The 26085-nt window shown below is 33.3% G+C and overlaps 1 protein-coding gene across 1 annotated transcript in view; it reads left to right on the top strand.

Moving 5' to 3' along the window:
* kcnq1.2 (potassium voltage-gated channel, KQT-like subfamily, member 1.2) overlaps positions 1 to 26085 on the top strand; it is a 148109-nt gene that overhangs the window by 18634 nt on the left and 103390 nt on the right. Inside the window, exons 2-15 of the mRNA XM_059536641.1 lie at positions 187 to 277; positions 1988 to 2114; positions 3052 to 3130; positions 3236 to 3332; positions 4754 to 4894; positions 9400 to 9510; positions 10047 to 10142; positions 10233 to 10364; positions 12971 to 13095; positions 14927 to 14961; positions 15022 to 15026; positions 16010 to 16052; positions 16227 to 16335; positions 16635 to 16703. Of these exons, the coding sequence (XP_059392624.1) occupies positions 187 to 277; positions 1988 to 2114; positions 3052 to 3130; positions 3236 to 3332; positions 4754 to 4894; positions 9400 to 9510; positions 10047 to 10142; positions 10233 to 10364; positions 12971 to 13095; positions 14927 to 14961; positions 15022 to 15026; positions 16010 to 16052; positions 16227 to 16335; positions 16635 to 16703 (1260 nt within the window). The remainder of the gene's footprint in view (positions 1 to 186; positions 278 to 1987; positions 2115 to 3051; positions 3131 to 3235; positions 3333 to 4753; positions 4895 to 9399; positions 9511 to 10046; positions 10143 to 10232; positions 10365 to 12970; positions 13096 to 14926; positions 14962 to 15021; positions 15027 to 16009; positions 16053 to 16226; positions 16336 to 16634; positions 16704 to 26085) is intronic.

Here is a 26085-nt window from a genome sequence, read left to right as displayed (position 1 = left end):
AGAGTGGCCTCCAGATCCAGTTCAATGGAAAATAACCGAAATCTTCATCAGGCTCTGATGAAATGACCTTAAGCGGTTTTGATGGGAACAGATAATGATGTGGTTTTGAATCATCTGATGAAATCATTAAATGGAAAGAGATACACCTGTGTGTAATGGCAGATCTTACCTACTTTATGTCCCCAGGTTCCTCATGGTCCTAGTCTGCCTGATATTCAGCGTCCTGTCCACCATCGAGCAGTATGCAGACTTCGCAACAGGATCTCTCTACTGGATGGTAAGCGTTTCACAGGATATCAGTTCTTTTATGTATTTATTTAATTTTATTTTTTATTCCCAGCTAATAATTTTATGTTATTTTATTTTATTTTATTTATTTATTTATTTATTTTATTTTTTTACCTCAACAGAAAATACCAATTGCTTGATTTTTTTATATTTATTACATAGCTAAGACAGATACTGTAAATATATTTATTTATTTATGTATTATTTGTTCTATGATATTATCACACACACCCCTAATATATAATGAAAACAGTTTTTAATTTTATTAAACTATTTATGTTTAATATGCATTTTTAAACTGTTTATTTATTTCTTGATTATTTTATTTTATTTTATTTTTTTTTTTTTTACCTCTAACAGAAAAAAACAAGTGCTTTGTTGTTTATATTTTTCCCCCAGCTGAGACTGATGCTTTTTATTTATTTATTTTAAATATACATTTTTACTTTATTTTTTTATATTTTATTTTGTATTTATGTATTTTTCATCTATTTATTTATTTATTGAATAGCATGCACACACTGAGATATTTATTATTAAAGTTAAAGGGGTATTTTCTTTATTTGTGCTGCAGGTGATTTCCAGTGGGCTTATGCAGTACTGTACTGTCTCCCACTGGATGGCAGTGTCATATCTCAGTTGAGCTAATGTTGAGTTCATGGCCAGGATTTAAAGGCTTGTATTCCCAGGAGCACATTAAATATGAATGATGGAGTAGTTTAGTATTTCTGTCAGTACACCCGCACCTGAAAACACCTGTGAGGGGGATCTCAGAGAAACCCAGAGGGGCTGAGCAGCGTTTGTGTCTATTTATACTGTGTAAGAGATAATACACAAAGATCTGTTTAAAACAGAGAGTCTTAGTCTCAGCAAAAAGATCTCAGTACAAACATTTATCCAAAAATTGTCAAATATAAATCTCTTTCTGGAAAAAAACTTATTTGTGTCTGGTTTTATTACTTTGAAAATAAACATTTTATCTTTTTTTTTTTTTTTAATCCTCTAAAAACTACAATCAGTTAAAAACCTAAGATCACAAAAGACACACTTGAAAGATTACAAATAAAAATTCCAAATTTATTTTATTCTAAAAATAAAATAGAATAAAACAAAAACCAAAGTTCCAAATCAAAGCTGATCTCTAAAGGAGAGATTCTGAAACTGGGAACTCTATTAATTATTTTATTTTATTATTACCTAGCCAAGACATCTACTGTTTTATTTTTTAATTGTATTATTTTAATAGTGAGTCATTTCACATCAAAGGATCAGAGATGTTTCACACTCATTTATAAAGCTCCAAACTCTAACTGGACAACAACTAGTCACTCATTAGTGGAAATAAATTGAAATTAATAAGTTTAAGAATTTTTTTTCAAGTGGTCTTAGCTGCTCCAAATTTATTGAGCCCTGAAATTTCCCTCTGGATATTTTTGTGAATAGGCGTGCACACAGTTTGTTTCTGCTAGCAGACTATATTTATTGTTAGCTATTGTTTGACTTGTGTAATTAAACTGCAGTCAGGCCCAGAGACCCCTGAGCGGCTCGGGGTCAGATGATGATGAGAGGTCAGAGAGGAGCTGTAGATCAGTGTGTCTGACTCCTTCACAGTGGCACATCCACTGATTCAGACCGAGCACGATCCTCCGGGATAGTGTTTATGCATACAAAGATCCACCTGTTTCTTTCTGCTTTACAGGAGATCGTGCTGGTGGTGTTTTTTGGGACGGAGTACGTGGTCCGTCTGTGGTCAGCTGGCTGTCGGAGCAAATATGTGGGTATTAAAGGCCGTCTGAGGTTCATCAGGAAACCCATCTCCATTATAGGTATCTACTTGAATGAACTGTATAATTTCAGGTTCTTTCCTCACACTGAAAATTTTATTTTATTTTGTTTTGTTTTGTTTTGTTTTGTTTTGTTTTGTTTTGTTTTGCTTTTGCTTTTGCTTTTGCTTTTGCTTTTATTTAGTTTGCTTTTGTTTTGTTTTTGTTTTGTTTTATTTTTTTGTTTTATTTCTAAAAGTTATCTGATTGTCTCCGGTATTATTTTAGTATAATTGAGAAACTACTCTAAGTTTTTATTATAATAGTTAATTAATAGAATAGTTTTTTCATGCGTTTAATTTTCATTACAATTTCTCTTAAAGTTTTAGTAATTTTGTTTGTGTTTTTGTCATTTTTATTTATTTTATATATTTATATGTTTATGTAGTTTTTATAGCTGAAATAAAATAAATGTAGGATTTTTTCAGATAAGTAACAAAAATTAGTTTTTTTTTAGTTTAGTATGCAGTAAATAAACCAAAAATGCTTTTCTTTCACCATAATGTTATTACTTTCACTGCAATTGAATTTTTTTCAATTAATATGCCACATAATCTGCATACAAATTTAACAAAAATTAAAAAAATAAATGAAACAAAATAATTACTGCATGAGTAAAGTTAATAAACAAATTAATAAAAATAAATTCATAAACATTAATACTTACAAACCAGTAAACAAACAAAGAGTCTTGAACCTTAATGTTATTATTTTCACTTAAACGGAAATGTCATGTTTACAGACTAAATTATTTATGTATTTATTTACAGTGATCAATAAACTAAAATGAATGAATAAATAGTTTCCGATTGAGTATATTTTTTTAATAACCATGGTTGCATCAGCTGTATTTTTATTTATACATTTTGCATCAAAATGTTGTCATTATTGTCACTTCTCTTGTTTTTTTTCTCTCTCTCTTCTTTGACTGGTGACTCAGATCTGATAGTAGTCGTCGCCTCTGTAGTGGTTCTGAGTGTTGGGTCTAATGGGCAAGTGTTCGCCACATCTGCGATCAGGTACAGATATGACCAAGAGAAGCATCATCATCAGCACAACAACCAGTGATGATCATAGTCCCTGATGTTTATTCTACTATATTGCTCTGATTTATTTGATTGCAGAGGGATTCGCTTCCTCCAGATCTTGCGAATGTTGCATGTGGATCGTCAAGGTGGAACGTGGAGGCTTCTGGGATCAGTGGTTTTTATTCATCGGCAGGTGCGCTTGATTTACGCCGTCAGGCCTTGACCGTGATATTCACCTTAATACTTTACAGTACAATGAAACCCACTGATTTCATCAAACAGGGCTAATCAGTGCACGTCTGGCACAACCAACCTCAGATTTCTCTCCAAATATGGCCTCATGATTTCACATTACGATAATCTAAGCGGAGAGCTCCCGTTTCAGTGATCTAAGGCTTTATGCATTAAATCCAATCACTTTATGCACACATTTTCTCAATCACTTCAGCGTTGACACACGTCTTATGAAAGGGCTGAAGTTCTCAGTGGATCAGGCGTGATTGGGCTGATTCATTCAGCGCCCCGTGAGCCTTCACGTGCACTCTTGGGTTTAGGGAAGGTTTGCCTTATAAGGTGCTTTTATGCTTCATGGCATTCGCCACATAAACTATGTATTCAAGCAGTTTAAAATGCCATTTTTATTGGGTTTTCATCTTAGTCTGGAGTTTGTATATTGGACCAAAGATGTAACAAAAAATGTATACAATGTGTCATCACGTTTCCATTAAGTCATGAATTTAAATTTTCTTCAGATTTTTATTCTACTAAAACACACAAAAAAAGAGTAAAGAAAAACCCCTAAAATCTAAAAAAAAACAAAGCAAAAAATAAACAAATAAACAAAATAAATAAAATAAAATAAATTTATTCAAAATTCCTTTTTATTTAGATTTTAATCCTATCTTTGAATGTATATAAGTATATATATATATATATATATATATATATATATATATATATATATATATATATATATATATATATATATATATATATATATAAAAAAAAAAATATATATATATATATATATATATATATATATATATATATATATATATATATATATATATAATTTATATATATTTTTTCATGCATGTTATGAATTCATAAATTGCACCAAAAATGTACCAAAAAAATGCTTTTTATTTATTTGGACTTACTCAAATAAGAATATTAATTTATGTGTATATATAATAAACAAACAAATAAATATATATTTTTAATTTATATATTGCACTTTGAGTTTTATATATCACACTATTTGAATGAATTTATGTATTGCACCAAAAATGTAAACAAATCAGTAAATGTATTAATATTTTTATTTATAGATAATAAATAAATATATATTTATTTGAGTGAATTTATATGTTGCACCAAAAATGTACCAAAAAATGTATGCAAATTTTGTCATATAATTTGATATCATATTGTCTAATAAATAAATACAAGATATGTGTAATGCGAAATATGTAAGATATGTATAAGAGAAATTTGTCAGATCACTGAAATAATGAAGAACCTTGAAATAATCAGGAACTCAAGTTCAATCTTAAGTCCTGGAAATGGGTTCATCTTTGTTGATTATTAACAAACTATTTTCCCCCGGTTCAGGAGCTGATCACCACGCTGTACATCGGGTTCCTGGGTCTGATCTTCTCATCATATTTTGTGTATCTGGCGGAGAAAGATGCAGTGGACGAGGAGGGGAGGACGGGTTTTTCTAGCTATGCTGATGCTCTGTGGTGGGGTGTGGTGAGTTTAGTCTTCTTCTTTGAAAACTTGAGTCATTGGAGTATACAAGCAGAAAATCACCTTGTTCACAAGACCAGGTTAGACTAGTTTCCATCTGATGATTGACGAAGGAAGTCTGGCTTGTTCAACGACCTTGGAGATCTGCTTTTCACATCAGTCATTGCTTACCTTAAATCATTTGAGTTGTTCAATGTTAGGTGTGTTTGTGGTTTCTACATAATTAAAATCTAGATATCCTCTGGGGATCTGGTGTGACCTCATACACAAGCTAATCAGCAGTTCATCATGAAGTTTCTTGTTTTGTAGAGAACTTTAAAGTTTGAATGTATATCAAGTATGTTTATAACATGTGCCCGCGTTCTCCACCACATTTCACGATGCATTGTGGGATTGCACTGGTGATGATGCCTCAGAATTTGGCCGGTATTAGATACCTTATATGGTATTCCTATGCTGATTTCATGTCAGTCATGTACCTTAAAAAACAGCTTACTTAGCGAGCTCAGCAGGTTTCGGAAAAGTGCCTCAGTGTGGATGGTTCATGAGTGCTGCATGTCAAAGTTAGTTGAACAGTAATGTATTTTGTGTCTCAAATTGATTATATTTGTCATTGGGTCTGGTCTGGTGAATTTCAGGGTCTTTCTTTGGGATGGTGGGAATGTTTATATCCACAACAGAAACTTTAATTGAAGCTCTAAAATGCTTTTAAATGTCCAGTGATTTTCTTTGTTCTGTCGCATTGCAAACCACACAAGAAAAGAGGGTCATAAAACATCCAGCTACCCACTCGAAAGGCTGTTGGAATCGGTCCTGGATGAAGTTTCCAGTGCAGTTAATTAAAAAGCTGAATTTAGTGTGAACCGTAATGAGAAACCAATCGTACGGCTGTACGGGGAATCTGAGAGCACAAAAGCTCGGCCAATGTCCCTTTCACCTCTCGCTCAAAGAGCTTTCTTCTCTGTGCCATAAAGTGTCGGATTTGTTAATTAAACCTTTAATTGCAGAGGCTCTACCTCTCTGTGAAGAGGGTCAGAAAGCTTATGGCCACCCGTCGGATCTCGAATCCCGGACAAAAGCAGTTGTTTGTATGGAGGAGGTGGCTTTGAGAAACCCTCGATGGGGGTTGTCTCGCTTTTGTCTCTGTGAAGTCCATAAAATGTAAGATTGAAGGGAGGAATTATAGATGGAATCGACTTGAACCTGGAATTTGGAATTATATCCGAGGACTGTTTTATTGCAGATTTAATGGTGACCCTGACGTGCTTTATTTACAGATTTGCTTTTGTCTCAGACTTTTCTTCTTAAAGAAAATAAAACCATACATGACTGAGTAAATAATTGTCATACAGTAAGAATATACTGGCATGTTTAGATCATACTGAGATCATATCGAGCACTGTTTGAGGCATTGAGATCTCCTTCTGTTTCTCTTACCCGTCAGAGGTTTATCAGTGAAAGAATCAAGATTTTTAAAGAAATCTCATTTTGATGGAGTTTGCTTCACTTTTGTCTCTGTGAAGTCTGTAATTGTAATAATACCAGACACAACTGAGTCAATAAAATGTCATACGGTAAGATTATAGTGGTATAAAATGAATGTTGATAGCATGTTGAGATCATCTTGAGAACTTGTGCAAATGTGAGCCATATTTGAGACATTGAGGTCTTTTCTGAAACTCTGAGTCTCTTTTTCTCAGGAGAAACATCTGCAAAGCATCAGATGTAAGCAGACATCTCTTGTTCTCCATCGCATAGTTTTAGAGAAACACTTGAGACATTAAAGAGACTTCATTTGTGTTTTTTCTTCTTCTTTTGGGACCGAGTGAGCGAAGGGGAACCGTTTGGTTTCTGGTCTGTGTTTTTCTTTTCTGGAGTTGCAGGTGCAGACCACAGCTGGCATGACACATCCAGAGCCGTATGATGAAACAACATGAATCATAACCGCTCTCGCTAGGCGCTCGGCTCCATGCTAACTTAACAAAGCTGCTGCTGTTTCCTTTGGCCTCTTGTTTTCTTTTAAGAAGGAAGATGAATGTTCTTTATCCTTAATAAAAGTAAAAGAAAAACTTTGTAGAAGCTTAAATAATTTCTTAAAGAAGTGTGGTGGTCAACAGTTGGGGCGCACTTAGCTAAAAACAAATCCTACTTTATTAGCTTAAATTAGTCAAATATAAGTCATTAATACAACAAATAGTGGAGTAAATGTATCCAACCATTTGCCTGCTAGCGTGTTTATGATTATTAAACGGATAGATCTTGTGTTAGATGCTAATTGATTATAAAGCGTTCCACTCATGCGAAAATATACACAATATTATAGCTATATTTCTCAAGTCACTCTTAAACATGTTAGAAAGCATAACTCTTGATTTAAAAAGAAGAAGAGCTGTGAGCAGATATATTTAGTATGATTAAAGACAAGACGGAAATAAAAAACTTGTGCTGTAATCGCAGCCCACACGCTTAGAATACCACACACACGCACACATACTGAGATGTTAGCTTTGGTTTTGCCACACACGTAGAGCATCGACTGAACTCTGTGACTCAATAACTCGATGTGAATCACTTGGTTGGAGAATATTAGGGGTCTAAGTCACACACACACACACACAGTCTGTGGCGCCACCCATGGCACTTGAAGCCCAGTGACTGTGGACTCCCTCTTGTCTTGGCCTTTGTGGTCTTTTGGATGTTCAGTGGTGGGATTAAAGCCTCTCGCCACCCGAAGCACTTGTTTGACGCCTCGTCCTGCTTTAGCTCTTTTTGTCCATCTTGAATGGGAAGAAACCAAACACACCTCATCAGCAGAAAGTCCTCTCGAATGAACTACGCTGCCACAGGCCTGTTTGTTTTCCTCTGTGTTAGCTGAAACGCCACGTTTCAGGCTGGATTAGGGAAAAAGTTAACCGAGGATGAACTTCAACAGTAATCTTAGAAGACATACTCAGAAATCCTTAAGTATTACACGTCTGCCATTTCCATAGATCTGTTTTTGATTTGATGTGTATTTGTTGCTTCCAAAATTAAAATAAATGTTGTGTAGATGTAATGTCTATTCTGGTTTGGTCGAACTGGACGTAAAAAAAAAAGGTGTTTGCCCAAGGAAAACTAGCCACCAAGGTCTTATAGGTTACCATAGCATTGCTATTTGGTTGCCAATATAGATAAACCAATTTATCGGTTTTGCCGATTAATCGGTACGATAGTTGATTGCTTGAACTATTGGCTATTGGCAAAAATCCATTTAGGTTGTGTTCATAGCTGGAGCAGCTCAGGAGGGTCTGCTATCAATATAAAAGAGCAGCCTCTTCACTGAAATCACTGACACCTCATGCTGTTTGCTTTTGACACATGACACTGTGTGCTGCACAGTGCGGGAATATTCATATGCGGATATAAATGCAGCCCATAGAAATCCTGCTGCACCACAGAGCACCATTCACACAGTTTTTAAATAAATTACATTCAATTTGTTCCCAGATCATTGTCAATCTACATAAAGACTTCACCCTGGGCTGTAGGATTGTGCATTTTTCAGTGAAACGATTGTCTTTCCATGGCTCTAATAAAGGCTGTATGCTTCATTTATAGAGCTGTAATATTGATCACGCTTTCTCTTTCTGTTTGCTCTTTTTTTTAAACACCAAACTTCAAACTCATCTAAGCTACGTTGTTCATTCTTGAAGTAAACTTTTGCTCGTTTGTTGATTTAAATCAACTGTTTTAGACGGCCACTTGAATTGAATGTGATGTGTCCAGTGTGTGATACCCGTGATTTGTCCTAGATGCAATGCTGCGCTTTTGCCTGGTGTGTGACTAACATATTTTGTTATTTTGATAAGATAATCAACAAGTGTTCTAAAATAGAAGCAAATAAATTGTGAGAGTACACATACAATATCTATACATAATAGCTATGGCTTTTGGTTAGATATTTAAAGATAGCCATCTTTAGCATGACTGTTGAAATGAAATGGTAATACTTTACAATTAATCCTGTTTTAACATTAAGATCAATGAAAGCTGCGTTAATTACAACATTTGCCATCACTAAAACATTTTAAAGTTAACATTAGTTATCAAACTATAAACTAACTTTAATGTTCAGTATAATAATTAATATTAATATTTTTTATTAATTTACAAAAGTATGGTTCAGTACAGTTTTTTTTAAAACAGTAGAGCTCTATTTTAGTTTTCATTCAGTATACATTTTTAAAAACTATCGGTTGATTTATCGGTATCAGCCAGTGTGGTCCGACCTAGTTATCGGTATTTGTAAAATCCACTATCGGTCGACTTCTAGCTGACAGTGTGTTCTGTGTTTTTTTTTTCTTACAGTTTCTAAGATGTTTTTTATTTTTATCTGTTGCTATAGCACTCTAAGAGCGATGGTTGTTAGGGTGTTCTGGGAGGTTGCTAGGTTTTGTCTCTTTTATCATATTTCTGCAAACACTACTAAAAATTATGAATGTGAATCCCAAACTCTGTTTTCCTCTTAGGTTACAGTGACTACAATAGGCTATGGAGACAAAGTCCCTCAGACGTGGATTGGGAAGGCCATCGCCTCCTGCTTTAGCGTGTTCGCGATCTCCTTCTTCGCTCTGCCTGCGGTAAACAAACTGACTCCTGTCTTTCTCTTTGCACACACACAAACACACACACATACTTTCTCTGAGCTTGTCTGGCCCCCCAGGGCAGTGTTTTCCTATAGAGGCCCTCTAGTAATGGGGTCCAGGGTTAATGTGGTCCATTTAAGAGTGATAGGGCCTCCAGGGGCCTCAGGGGCCCGCAGTCCTCATGTTACACATTATATAACATGCATCTGCAACATAAGGCACAATTCTAACAAATCAGAACTACTGCAGTATATAAAACTCTTTAGCACTATATATATATATATATATATATATACTACACACATCCATAAACACAATTATAAACAATAGTTATAAGTAATATATACTGAAATTAATATATAAAACTTTAATTTAAACTATATAACAATAAATATTTAGAATATACATAATTTTAAGTGATTTACAATTCATATAAATACATTTATTATATGCAATAAAATGCATGCTACAAGACACGTGTGAGTTTTTCCATGTAGTTTATTTTGTATTTTGTCTTCCTCTGTGTGCAGGGCATTCTGGGATCTGGTTTTGCTCTTAAAGTCCAGCAGAAACAGAGGCAGAAACATTTTAACCGGCAGATTCCAGCCGCAGCCTCTCTAATACAGGTGACAAAAGACTAAAAGCTAAAGCTAGGGCCACAACACAATGAACATTTCTTCCTTAATATACCATAAATAACTCTGTCCCATGTTCAGACGCTGTGGAGATGCTACGCCTGCGAGAAGTCCGACAGCTGTACGGCCACGTGGAAGATGTACGTGCTGACGGGCGACTACATCCCCATCATAAACTCAGAAAACTCCAGCCCGGGCAACTTCAGACGGCTGGTGAGGAGCTCCCTCCCCTGCCTGCAAACGGATATTTCTCTGTCTTGTCTTTCAAGTCCTTTGTGTTTTGTTGGTCATTGTCGTGCTCCTTCCTGTCGATTGTCCTGATTGAGCCTCCGTAGTGGGCCACTGCATTCAATTGTTAAAAAGTGACAGTAAAGACATTTATAGTGTAACAAAACAGTTAAAAAACAATTCTGGAAAAAACGAAAAAAAAAAAAAGTCACCAAAAATATAAAGCTGCACTTACTGTAATATTCTTTTAACATTAATAATAATAGGAAACTGAGTAATGGCTGCTGAAAAAGCAGTTTTGCCATCACAAGAATAAATTATATTTTAAAATATATCCAAATAGAAAACCAGTATTTTAAATTGTAAAAATATGTCACAATATTTCTGATTTTACTGTATTTTTTAGATAAATAAATAAATTAAAAAATGCATTCATGGTGAGCATAAGACACTTCTTTCAAAAACTCCCCCAAAAATGACTAACCCCAAACTTTTGAATGCTAATGTGGATATAAGGATGTTATATTTTAAGGGGTTTTATTAGTTGTATTTCGTGTAAATATATCAGTTTAAGTTTAGAGTCAACTTGAAATTACATTTGCAACTCATTTTACTTTCACAATGACTGATTTACAGTCGATGTGACATTCGAAAATGTAGGATGAGACTTGATATTATTAATTGGAAATCAATAATTGTAAAGTATCTCTATGACAGACATAATTAAATATGTGGAAGTGAAAACATAAATTTAAACGTTTCTTTAGGTTGATCATGTATCAAGCATGTAACATTTTTATTAGTAGCTTGTAGTGTATCTGTATTTTCTCTCTTCAATAAACAGAAGCTTGCTGGTCATTTAACAAGTTCAGATGATGATACATTTTCCCCAGACAGAGTTCGATTGACAAACGAGTGTGTGTGTGTGTGTTTGACATGGATCCAGAAGGTTTATGCCATTCAACGTTTTAATTAACGCCGCTGTGTGCGGTGGACTTCACAGGGCTTTTCTGAAGAGAACCCAGGTTCAGGAAGTAGGTTTAGGTGTGAGAAGCGCGCCGAGAGAGACCTGATGTCATGGGACGGGGTCATGTCTCCCCGCTCGTCCCTCTTTGTCTGCCGCGCACAAAGACACAGTCAAATGCGATGATGTCATCGCAGCCGCTCTCCTGGGAGCAAAACCTTTGTGTAGCGCAACAACAACAAAACAATCTTTGTGTAGCTCTGACTCCAAACATATTGGGCCCGTGTGACTGTTCTCCTTCATAAACCTCTCATTCAGGACTCCCGGATTTATCCCCCCCCCGCAGCACTTATTCAGTGACTTAAAGTTCACTCACTTGTGTAGGTTGCACAGTCACCGCAGAATTCATTAATTCACAAAATGCATTTGAATTTGAATTTGAATTTCATATCTGTGGGATTTTGACGTGCACAGACGTGTCGTTTTTCCGTGAGCCTTATCGGCGTTTCTTGGGAAGTAACAAAGAGTTTCTTGGAGCTGCTGTTTATCAGATTATATTTGTGATTTAAATGTGTCTTTGTTTTGGGATTTAGGACTCGTACGTCACAATTTGAGGAATTCTGAATTTCTCTTTGTGAAATTATTTGAATGAGCTTCCAGTGACGCATAATGGCGAGTAAATCGTCATTTACTCACTGTCACGTCGTTCCAAACTTGTATGGTTTTTCGTAAAACTCTTTTGCTGAGTATTTGCAATGTTTTTCATATGATAATGACATGCACTACCAGTCAAAACTTTGGAATAATTGAGTCTTTTCTGCTCATCAATGCTGAATTTATTTGATTAAAATGGCAGTAAAAACAGTAAATATTATTACAATTTAAAGAACTGTTTTTCATGACAGTATATTTTAAAATGTAATTTATTTCTGTGATGAACAGCTGTATTTTCAGCATCATTCCTCCAGTCTTCTTCAGTGTCACATGATCCTTCAGAAATCATTCTAATATACTGATTTGCTGCTCAAGAAACATTTCTGATTATTATCATGTTAAAAACAGGTACGCTGCACAATCATTTTGTGGAAACCATCCGTTAATGAAAAGAACGGCATTTATTTTGAAATGTAAAAATAAATTGTAACATTATAAATCTTTACAGTCACTTGATCAACTTATTGTGTCTTTACTGCATCATTATTTTTTTTCCTTATCCCAAACTTTTGTTTCCACAGAAGTATGAAGCAGCACAACTGTTTTCAACACTGATAATAATCAGAAATGTTTCTTGAGCAGCAAATCAGAATATTAGAATGATTTCATCTGACTGAAGACTGAAGTAATGATTCTGAAAATTCAGCTTTGCATCACAGGAATAAATTATCTTTTAAACTATATTCAAACAGAAAACAGATTTTTTGAGTTGTATTAATATTTCAATTTTTTCTGTTTTTATTGTGTTTTTATCAAATCAATGCAGCCTTGGTGAGCAGAAGAACAAGCACTAAATGTTGTCCATGTGACTCGAGTGTTTTTCATCATTTCAGGTGAATTGTTTCTTTATGAAGTCCATGTGATGTTGTAACTCGTGTCTTCTCAGAGTAAGCGGTACAAACGGAAGCCAAAGGTCACACGTGATAACGGTTCTCTGGGTCCCGGAGGAGAACGAGCCCTGTCCATCCCACAGATCACCTACGACCACATCGATGATAAAGACCGAGTCTTTTCTGAGGAGTCCACTGGTACGACCGATTCTTTGTTTTCATGTTTAGTCCGTTGTATAATGCACAGCTGTGAGTGCTTAGTGTTTCATCAGTGTATTTCCTGTTAGCTTTCTCTAAAGACATGTCAAAAATGATTAAATAAGTATTAATAAGAACCAGTCAGCTTGCAGATGGATAACAACAAGTGTTAATTTTTTATATTATTAATATACTATTATAGTATTTATTAATATTTTTAATTAGCATTTAATTTAATATTTTTTTCACATTTTAAGTTTTCGTAATTTATTTATATGATTTTATTTTTTCATTTTTATTCAGTTTTATTTTTAGGAATGTTAGTTACTTTGTCACTTCATGTTATTGTTCTTATTTTTTTCAGTTACTTGCCAAGGAATCATTTCTATCAAGGCATCATTTTATTTTGGGTTCATTTTTATGTTTGTTTTACCATCTAGAATTTATATTTCATTTTTATTTTGATATTTATTTTATTCATAGTTATTTAGCTTTTTTTTAAATGACTGGAAAGTATTTTTAAATGGTTTTAGTTAACGATAACAACACGAATCACAACATTTGAGAAAGTATTCAGATTCTAATCGAATTGATTGAGTCCTCACAATATTTTTGATTATTTTCAGGTTTTATTTTAATTTCAGTTTAGGTTTAATAATATATATATATATATATATATATATATATATATATATATATATATATATATATATATATATATATATATATATTTTTTTTTTTTTTTTATTGAGGAGGTTTTCAAATTCAAAGGTTTATTTTAATTTATTGAAGCATTTACATGAAGGCTTTTCAGTCCGATCAAGTATACACAATATTGTCATAATAATTATAATAAATTGTAAAATTGCATTTTCGCAAATTTTAGTAGTTTGTTTTTCAATTTATTTCCATTAAGCTTTATTATGAATTTATTGTTCATTTTTAATCTGATTGAGAAAGTGCTTGGATTTATAGGTTTATGTTGCTAATCGGCTCGATTGAGGTCTTTATATAAAGGCTTTTCAGTCTGATTGAGTCAACAATGCGATTAACGGATTATTGATTTGCATGTAAACACAGCCAGTGTTGACACACTGTTGTATCTTTTTAACTGTGTCACATGAAAGGTGTATCCGTTAAATGAATTAGACAGCTGCAAATCTGAGCTTGATTTTATTAAAGACTAGCATCTGATGTCTGACTCATATCAGCCAAATTCAACAGATACATCTAAACGGAAATGCATGTGTAGTACAAAAATATGGTTTCTGTTCTGGAGCAAAGTTTCTTCTTCAGTGGAGCGTTCGATGGAATTCATCAACCAGAAAGCAAGACACAAAAGAGGCTCTTGTCGTTTATTTTCTCCATTCTTGTATCCCACAAATTGAGCGGAAGCGTTACGCTGAGCGATTAAGAGGACAGAAAGATAAAAAGTTTTGACCTGACCCATTTTTCCATATTGAATAGATGTCATTTTCCACATGTGAGTGGAACGCATCCGGTCCCCTTCTAAACCGTGTGTTAATAAGTTTGTTTTTATGTGTTTTCCTGCTTCATTACGACTGAAATCAAAGGCCTTTGAACTCTGGGAAAACGGAAAGATAAAAACATGTTCAGCGGTTTGTCTTATCAAAGCTTAGAGTCAGTTACATAGTCTGTAAGATATTTGAGCAGAAGTGTTTTTTTGTCATTAGCATGCGAGCAAACGGTTCAAGCACGTTTTACGTAGGAAAAAGAAAGAGGCAGCCCATAATGTGGTGTATTTCATAATGAAACATCCGCTGGGAGTCGACTGAGTTGTGAAACGGTAGATCAAATGTCACATGTTTTTCCCTTCACGCAGGCATCACAAAACATTTCCGATCATCAGGTGAGAGCTTTCTCTCCGCGCCGCTGTGGTTTACTGCTTGCCGCTGCTTCTGCTTTTTTTTGCAAGTGCATGTTTGTGTTATTGTGGCATCGTGTCGCTTGCTACAGAGAGGCAAAAAATGCATTTATTTGAGCAAAATGTGAACGTTGAAAGGCAGAGACTTGCTTAAATGTAACAAAGTGTGTCAAAACAGCAAGTCAATTCCATTAAAATATATATAAAAAATGAATTGATGAAAAGAAAATGAACTAATTGAATTTCTAAGGTATAAATTATCACACGTAACGTGTGCTACATGGCTTCGGTCATCGATTGATAGTTTTTAGAAAATAAAAGGCCTTTTAGTATAATTACAAACGTACTGTCTTCTTCTTGGACATATAAATGACATCAGCAAAATATATTAAAAAAAGGCATATAATAACATATATAAATAACATATAATTTGGGCCTCTGACTAAAATTCTGTTAGAATGATATCAAATTATATACTTTTTTTATTATTATTTGTAATTATTATTTAATGGAGTATTGAATCTGGTATGCTCTGTTGTTTTAGTACGATTGAGATGCTTTTAATATTTAGATTTTTTTTCGATTTCATTTTAAAATGTTTTCGTAACTTTGTTGTGCATTTTTGGTGTTGTTTTTATTAGTTGTTGTTTTTCTATTTAGGTATATATGTTTTTATTCATTTTAAATCCAGTTTTAGTTGTTTTAGAGCTTTAAGTTAAACTACATGAAAATGAGATGTTGCAACTTAATAAATGTATTTTATTTAATGTAAAAACATTTTAGTGGTGTTAATTTGTTTAAGACCACGTCACTGGAGTCTTAAGGCATTTCGAGGGTCATCAGTGACAGAAATAGTCTTAAATGAAGTGTCAAAGGTTACACCAATGCCAAATCAACTTTATACATTCAGTGTTCGCTTGACATTTCAACTTATATTTTGATCATGTTCAGCCTCTTCTGCTCTTTCTTGTCTTGTTTTTGTCGTATAGCATGATCTCTTGTGCTTTCTCTTTGTGTCTGCATGTCAACAGACCGCCAGCGCTCGTGGTCAGCTTTCGCTCTCAGCTGTCCTTCTTCTCCAGGTATCCGTCTTTTGCCAATGCTCTCCTGCTTTCTCAGACTCTTTTCTTGAGTTTTCTCCAAAATGCATCCATTTTCTGACATAAACCAGTGTATTTATTTTCATTCAAGCACATCTTAATACTTACTTTAGTTTGTTTGTGGTTGAATTGGATGCATAGTCATTTTCTCTACAGTTAAGAAAAAACTGGACGGCCCTGATATCTCACGCAACAACAGCCTGGTGGATGAGCTGGACTTCACGGCTGAAGACATCCCTCTTCCTGTGGTCACAGATGCTTCACGGTGAGCTGCTCTGGTTTTTATCCATCCGTTGAATGCTTTCTTCGCTCAGAATGGCATTAAATGTTCGCGTTTGCTCCATCCGTGTGCGAACTGCAGGCTGATGTTGTTCAGTTTATTAGGAGTAGCATTGGTGTCTATGGTGTAAACATCAGATGCATTTGTATTTTCTACTTTTCCCCCATCATTTCATTTGTCTTTTAAAGCATTCTCACTTTTCATCCTTTTTCATCTGAAACATCTCAAGATCTGCCTCTCCCTCAGCTGTGAGATGAAGGAAAGCACCTCTTTCTGTCTTTCAGTCTGTTGAGAAGCCCGTTTGCGGCAAAGGAGGAAGAATCAGTCTCTACTCAGCACCTGAATACAAGCAGGTACTGTTTCCTGTCCTGATCGGCCTGGAAGGGGAGATGCTCTCTCACTTTTGCACTTTTTACTTGAACTATGTGTTTTTTATAGAAAGTTCTGTTGTTTAGTAAGCCGACTCAGTTCAGTGAAGAATTTTTCATTGCATTGAATCTTTAACTCTATGAATCTTTATGTAATGAATCTAGGCTGCTGTGATGCAAGAAACAGATCTTGATTCACGCAAACGATTATTTGATAACTGAAATGAGCTTTGCCCAAACTCATTCTGGCAACCATGAAATGTGAAATGACTCAGTAGACTAGTGTTTGGCTGGGCTGTTTCCAAACCACACCTGTGAAAGCATCTCATGTGACTTCCAGCACGTCCTCTGTGTTCTCCTGACACTGGACGCTTTCTGCTCTCTGATGAGTTGTGTTAGTGTGGGCCTGTCCAGGGAAATGAAAGGATATCACTCTCATTAGGGCCTGTGAGAAGCCCCGAATGGGAGAAATAAAGAACAGGAAGGGCGTGAGAGAGGAAGTGGGCGTATGATGGGTGTATATTTCACAGTCATGACATTTAAAGGAATAGTTTACCCAAAAATGAAAACTTGGTAAAATTTCACTCACACATGCCGTCCAAGATTAGGATGAGTTTGTTTCTTCACCAGATTTGGAGAAATGTAGCATTACATCACTTGCTCACCAATGGAAGTGAATGGGTGCCGTCAGAGTGAGAGTCCAAACAGCTGATAAAACATCACACACCACTCCAGTCCATCAGTTAACATCTTGAGAAGCTAAAAAGCTGTGTGTTTGTAAGAAACAAATCCATCATTAAGATGTTTTTAACTTCAAAAAGTCGCTTCCAGCTAAAAAAAGTTGTCTTGTCTGATTCAGGAGAGAAATCTGCACACATCAAGCACAGTTTACAAGCCGAAACAGCTCTAAACAAACATGTGGGTGGGTTTTAATGTGAGACGACAACAGGAGAAAGACATTTCTTCCTCATTGAAGGAAGCGTTATTATGGATTAAATTTTATAGTTAAAACTCTTAATGATGGATTTGCTTCTTTCAAACATGCAGAGTTTCGCTTCTCAAGACATTAACTGATGGACTTGAGTGATGTAGATTATTGTGATGTTTTTATCAGCTGTTTGGACTCTCATTCTGACGGCACCCATTCACTTCCATTGGTGAGCAAGCGATGTACATAATGCTATATTTCTCCAAATCCGGTGAAGAAACAAACTCATCCTGGATGGCCTGAGAGTGAATACATTTTCTGCAATTTTTCATTTTCAGGCGAACTTTTCCTGTAAATCAGAGAATGAGCCAAACGTACTGTTTAGAAGTTGTTTGTTATTTTACAATCCATTTGTTTTATGAGTATCATCTTTGTGGCTCAGATTGGCCTGTAAGTGTGTGTGTCTTTCTGTTTAGCCTTCTCTCTTTATAGATGTAACGTCACCCAGACACACTTTTCAGGTCTGGATAAGGTCGATGTGCTGTTTAGTTGGTTTGACCTTTGACCCCATCTGTGAATGCATTCTACCACAATAAATGGTTTCATGTCAGCCTAATCCTGAAATCTCCACCATTATGGGCTTACACTGAGACTTAAAATGTGAATGAACTTTTGTGAAATATTCCACTGCAGTTATTTTGTCTGATTAGCAAACAGTCCACAAAAGCGTGTTGTTCTTTTAGATATTCAGTGTAGTCTCGCCAAGAATGAACAGAGTGGGAACACATGTCATTTGGACACAAAACAACTCTGTGTGAGAAGACGTATAATGAGGATGAAGTGGAGGAGGAGAGAGTATGAAATCATCTCTGACTCACATGCTTATTGAGATCATTCACACTGTGAAGAACTTCAGTCACAGACAGCTTCTGATAATACCTTTTTTTTGTTTGTTTGGCATGCTGTGCTTCTCATACTATTTTCACAGTATGCTAATTCAAAAATGTGCAGTATACACTGTGTAGGACACTGGATCCCACAATGCAATGCACTCGACTTGACCTTTCATTTCTAAAACGATGAAGGAAAAAAGTTAATAGTTTTACCATAAATTGTAATAAAATATTTACGGTTTTATTTTAAATAAATTTGCATGATATATGCATTATACGCAGTATGCATGCATAGTGTAATAAATGCTAGAGATCTTGCAATTATATATTCAGATACTATTTTTTAAATATATATTTATATAAAAAAAATTTCCGCCATATTATAATAGTAACAGTATTTTAAATGCTATTTTTAAATCCATTTTAGCTATATAAAAGACTTTTTATATATTATCTAGTGTAATTTGTAAAGTGTTTTATAACATTTTGATATGCATTTATATGTAAAATACTGGGTTATTATAGTTAACTAAAACCATTAAAAAAATTAGCTACTTGAAATTAAATAAATACATAAATTAAAAATTAAATGTATTTTATTTTAGCTAGTTGCCAAATACATAATTTCACATTTTTAGGTTAATATGATGCATCAAAATAACTAAAACTTAGTTAAAAATGAATAAAATCTATATGGACATTTTAAAAAGTAAGACAAATTACAATTAAAAATGCAAACATATTTTCTTTTAGTTGTGATTTTTGATTCTGTATTTATCTATATTTATATTGCAGTTGCTTGGTCACATCTGTTGTTGTTTTGAATTGTGCTCTATAAACAAACATACAGTGATGTTGCTTTATGCACTAAAGTACAAAGAAAAGCCTCTTTTTAAAATAATACATGTATCTTTCTTTGGAATATATATTTATGTTGGATGTGTATTAATGTATAAATACCAATAAGTGAGTCAAAATGATGGATCATTTGTAAGTCCCCTTGCAGAAAATCATCTGCTACATGAATAAATGTAATGTGGAGAAGGTCACATATGTCATTTTATATGCATTTTTCTGCATTACTCAGCACAAAATACCAGAAAGTGCTTGTTTTCCAAACACAAGCCCGTCTGTCTCTTTTTCTCCCTCCTCCACCCATGTTTGTCCTGCACAATCCCAGAATTCCTCAGTGATATCATTGCTGGAGCATGTGTGTTTGTTCATCAGGTGAATGTCTCTCTCCAGCCACATCAGATCTGAGACGGCCAGACTCAAAGAAAGCTCTTTTCATGAGGGCTGAAATGAAAGCACAGGATTTGTAGAGGCTTGTGTCCCATTATTGAATTGCTGTGGAGTCGTGAGAAGATCTTTTGCTCTGTTCTGGCTGGAATGTTTGGAAATGAGCTGAGCACTTAAACCGTTTGCACCGCCGGCTCCTGGTCAAATATCATTCAGGATTTCCTCCAGATTTATTGCTTGTGTAACAAGGCCACTTGGCTTCCAGTCTCGTGTAGCCAGACGTCTGACTATCAGTATAAAGTCCAGTTTGGAGCTTACTCTGTGTATTATTAATAGTAATTAAATTAACTTGATTAATGTCTGTATTTATATATATATATATATATATATATATATATATAGTGTGTATATGGGCATACACACACACACACACACACACACACATACAAGTATATAAACTAAATTTAATATATAAATTAAATTAAAATAAAGGTACAATTTAAAAAATAATGTTAAAATAAATTAAAAATATATATATATTTTTTACATGTACACAAATTTAAAAGCATTCATTTAACATTCAATTTATTTTTAGAAAAACATATATATTTTTATTTACTTAAAATTCTATATAAACACACACACACACACACACACACAAACACACACACATACTGTATATATAAACTAAATTAAATATATAAATTAAATTTCACTAAGTTAAATAAATAAAAATGCATTTTTATTACATGTACACACATTTAAAAGCATTAATTTTACATTCAGTTTATTTTTAGAAAAACAACATTTATTTTTATTTTCTTAAAAATTTCTCTTTATATATATGATATTATTGTATAATTGTTCATGCTTATTTTGTATTAAATGTATATTTTTAATACACAGACACACACACACACACACAAACACATATAGATAAATGTTAAATAAATTGTCAATAAATACATATAATCAAAATTTTTAATATTTATTGTTATTTATTTAAATTAAATAATAAAGTAAAACTTAATTACATTTTATATATATATATATATATATATATATATATACTTTAAAAAGTATATTTACAGCATATTATACGTATATTATAATATATCTGATACAACTATGACTGTATCAAAACTTGATCTGTGTCAGATTGTGTGTGACAGCCAGTCTGCCCATTTTACTTTTTCTGATTTTTTATTTCTTCTCCAGGAATGTCCTCTATGCCACAGCAAATCTTTCAGAAAAAAAAAAAAGATGGGAAGGAAAAATAAGCAGAGGAAATTGCTGTTTTTGCAGCGTCGCTCCTTTCAGGGAGTCAGATGCCACTCTCTCCATCTTTTGTTTTTAAGCAGGGTCACGTCGAACGACATACCGGCGTGTTTATTTTGTTTGAGCTTGACCTCTGACCCCCCGTCATTCCCATCAAGCCCCTATTAGTGAACATTAAAATGTTTGGGTTTTGATATTGTCAAATCATTTCACTCTCCTGCAGCACTGGCCCAGCGTTAGTGTTTTTATTTGCGTATGACATTTGTTTTGATGAGCGATTGTTATTTTGCTTGGGTTTATTAGTACACAATACTGTGAAATTGGTGTAATGTGGAGGTAATTGTAGGTTAATGGGAGGGAATGAATAAATAAATGCAAATATTAGTATAAACACTGAGAACAGCTGGAATTACTGTTATCTTAAATTAACTCTATGTTTACTTGGCCAGCGGTTATGACTGCTGGGTTACAACATTAAAATGGTGAACAAAACTGTGTAAACATGGTTGATTTGACTATAGTGTGTTTGGTGCTGTGAATTCATAGTAGAAAAGCCAAAAATATTGGGCAATTCATGGTAATAATAGTAATCATTATCATCATTTATCATTATCATCTTGTATTGATTACATTTTAAGTTATTTTATTATTGTATACCTGATTGTATACTATTACTTTCACTCTAGACATAATCAACTGTATTTGAATGTACTGTAAACCTTGTGTGTTTTTGACAGAATTTGATGCAAAATCAGATGCAAAAGTCAATTTAGTGTCATAATCAGGCGCTGTTTTAGTGTCTATTTATTTCTATACGCGCACAAAAAAGCGCATGTCAGAAGAACAGCACGTGTATGAAACGTTTAACCGGCAAAACTTTAAAACAGATGCAAATAATGTACTTTTGTGATTGTGCATAAGTGCAGTGTCCCATGAGAGTAATTCTACTGCTGAGTTAACACTTATTGTCAATGTATGTGGCGTTGTACAGTAGATTGAGACAAAGAAGTCAACAGAACTGTAGCTCATAGAATATGTTCTGCGCCACGATACTGCCATATTTCTTTAAAAGCAGATTGATGAGACATTTTAATCATCCACCAAAAATGGTCATATCGCACATCCCTAACTACTAAGTATAATAATTCTCTCACACACAAAAAGCACAGCACTATAAGAAATAAATAAAGAAATATACTTAATAAAATGTAAAAAAAAAATTAAGAGCCCTTGCTCTGTATAAGCTGATGAAATATGCTTTCCTAAAATGAATCAGTTCCTATGAATCAAGTAGTTCAAACCAATGATTCAAAGATTCACTTCACCTGAGAAGCAAAAATGCACAAAATAAGAATGTTGAATTGTCTTTTTTTACCTTATTGTTATTTTTTTAAGCAAAAAACTCTATTTTATTTTTTATTTGTTTGTGCTAGAAACAAGTAAAAAATATTTTCCAGAGGAAAAACAAACTTAATTCAGGATGTATTATAATATTGAATATTATTTCATATATACTGTATATATATATATATATATATATATGAAATTCACTACTAGTTATTTCTAGTCAATATAGGTGAATATATCTTGTTTTAAGAATGTGTAGTAAAATATTTTTAAGATTATAAGATATAATTTAAATTGAATAGAATAATTAATAAGAAAAAAAAAAAATATATATATATATAAACAAAGAGAGAGAGAGATTTAATAATAAAAAATGTTGATATAAAATCATATTAGCTCTAGACAGGGATGAAGAGGCTTGTGTGTGGTTTTTAAAGCTGACTCGCTGCTGACGGTAAGATGGTCAGAAATGTTTTAATAAATAACTTGAGGTTTCTCTCTCAGCGTCCCGCAGAACTGAATGTCCTGGTGTCTCATCGGAGGTTTTCTCTCTCTCGTGCACCTGTACAAATATCTGCTGCTTGAGTTTGTAATGAAAACACCTGAGCGTGTGTTCGTCTGCTCTGGCTCTGGTGCTCTCTGATGTGGTTTAGTTTGGGTGCAGACGGGAGAAAGAGAGCGTCAGTGTTGGAGCAGGACGTGAGCGTTGATGTAATTGGATTATGAATGTATGACGTCTGCTGAGATTTAAACACAGACGCTCAGTTTGTCTCTGTGTTACTCTTTATCGGTCTTCTAACATTTGCTAAAACACACACTGGCTTTCTGTTTTTTTTTCCTCAACCACAGACACACGTTCTTTGATGAACTGCTGTTGGTTGTTGAGCAGGACACACCTGTCTTTGTGTGTTCAGTGGCAGGGGGCGGGGAATCGTTAAATGTGGGCTGGAGGCGGAGCTTAAGTGTCCTCATGCATATATACCTATTAGCATACTGGTATACGAGCATTTTTTTTTTAATTTTCATGTTTTTTTCTTACCTGTACAAATTTGATATATTTTATATTTTTAATTTGTGTTTAAGAATATATATATATATATATTATCTTTATAGATTTCTATTTTTTATTTTTTTAAGATTTTGGTAATATCACCTTTACATATTCTTGTTTAATATTTATTTTATATTATATTATATTATATATTTTTTATTTATGTATTTTATTATGTATTTTATGTTTGCATTATTATTAATTGTATTAAATTATTATTTATTATATTATTTTATGTAACAATTTTTAATCCCTTTAGTTCTTATGTATTTTTAAAAAGTATTTGGTAGTAAAAAGTAGTTAGCTACTTCTTTGTTTATTTTTAATTTTAATATTTAATATTAGATTTTTATTTAATTTATATTTACCATTTTTCTCCCTCTCCATATTTGTGTTTAATATTTACATCAACATTTTTCCTATTTATATTTAATATTATATTATATTTTTATTATTATATATTTACATTTTTTCATAATGTTTTTCCACCATTTTATCTTAGTGATGTTAAAAACAGAGATTTAGCAGTACAAAGTAGTTACCTACTTATACATATTTCTGTTCACTATTTATATTTTTTATATTTATATCTAATATTATACTAGAACTTTATTATTATTTTCTATATAAATTTTTATCATAACAAAAGTCTCCCGATTGATCTTAGTGATGTCATGCTGGCAATAATAGTAGTGAGTAAATCACAGATGTAATTTAATTCCAAGACAATTATTAAGCAGCAATACTAGTTATAATTTCTGGTTTATTTTTATAAATATAATTATTTTGCATTATTAATCTTTTTTATCCTTATATATATATATATATATATATAAAACTATTTTATTTTATTTTATTTTCGATTAAGTGAGTCAAGGAAGATATGTTAAAAAGCATGGTTGATAATTCTTTGTTACACTGCAAATAAAGTGTTGAATGCATTGCATTGTGGGATACATGATTCCACACAGGTTTTTGGCAAATCTAACTGGTCATCCTGAGGAATATGTGCTGGGAAAAAGCTGTTAACATATAATTTGGTAAGTTTGATGATACTTTCAGCTACTAAATCTGAGTGCAGCAACACATTTAAATGCATTCTGCAGAATTCCCTCCGAAATCAGAGCAGAAGTAAGTACAAGTGCATCTGTGTCTAATCACCAGCTATTCAGAACATTTTCTTACTGTGCATGCAGTATACTACTGAAATCCAGTGTGTCATGTGGAAGAATGCCATTCTGTCAGTAGTAAAGCAGCCAGCTTGATGCACGGCTCTTATCTGCTGGAGCTGGCCTCGGTTCATCAGATCCGCTCACACACCGCTGAGAGGCTTAACGTCTTGTTTATGTGGCTTTTTGAGCCTGCGAGATGTTTTTTTGTGCTTCAGAGCTTCCATATTTCTTGCAGATGTGGCGGTAATGCCGTTTCCGAGCAGAGTTTACAGTTGTGTTCAGGGGATTGATGCTTCATTACACTAAGTGTTTGCAGCCGGTGCGGTGTTCTTCAGGAGTCCAGGACATCTGAGGCCTAATGAGGAACACCAAATGATAGAAAAGAGTTTGTTGATCCGATTAGCAATAATCTACTCAAGGATTTTGGCTGGTGTGTTTAAGAGAGACCAGAATAAAAACCCTGTTTTTTGTGTGTATTTTTCTGCATGTAAATGATTAGAGCGCTAGTATTTTCAGCAGCTAAAAATGGGTTTAAGTCAGTTATTTCTATCTTTTGCTGCAGTTCTAATAAGTTCTAATATTTTAATTATTTATTCGAAAATTACAGAAATAGCCTGAAAATTATATATTGCTAATTTATGTTGTAAAATGTATTTTACATTATAATATATAAATATTGCATGAATATTTAAACTGATAAATATCCCTACTATATTTTAGAATTTTCTTTTTTTTTTTAATTTAAAAAACTATATATACTTCACTATTTTTCATATCCATTTGCCAGTGGAATTAAGATTATTGAATATAAATGTGTTTTTGATGTCTTATTTTATGTTTTTAAAGAAGTTACCTTTAAAATAATACATTGCTAATTGCTAATATTGTTATATTGTCAATTAAAATAGATAAATATTGCATAAACCTTTAAAAGGATAACTGTCCATAATTCTTTTTAATAATTGTTGATTTGCATTTTAAATTTTGAATTTTTTTTTTTACAAATATATTCCATTGTATATAACTATTTGCCAGGAAAATTGATACCAGCTACTTTCAGCAAAAATCAAGAAATAGTTTAAAAAAATACATTATTATTTTTTAAAATGATTGTTTTTTTGTTTTTTAAATATAAAAAAAAATACTATAATTATTTAAAAATGTATTATTATTATTATTATATTTTTTGTTATGTGTGTGTGTACATTTCAAACATATTTTAGCCAGGAAAATTACTTTTTACTTTTGCATCAACCGTTGTGTTATTTTTGATGAAGTTATCATGAATGTTATTTATTATAATACCCCACACTGTTTCTACTCTGAGTTTTCTCTAGGAGTGGGGTCTTAAAACTGTCTGTGACTGAAGGAAGACAGGCGTCTGGAGGGTCCAGATTCTGCTTTAGTGTTTTTGCCGCTCATAACCAGAGCCATACAGCCCTCATTAAGCCTTTCCCAG

This window comes from Carassius carassius, chromosome 43 (assembly GCF_963082965.1).
Source record: "Carassius carassius chromosome 43, fCarCar2.1, whole genome shotgun sequence".
Lineage (NCBI taxonomy): Eukaryota > Metazoa > Chordata > Actinopteri > Cypriniformes > Cyprinidae > Carassius > Carassius carassius.
Note: the sequence above shows the minus strand (reverse complement) of the source record. Positions and strands in the feature narration are given on the sequence as shown.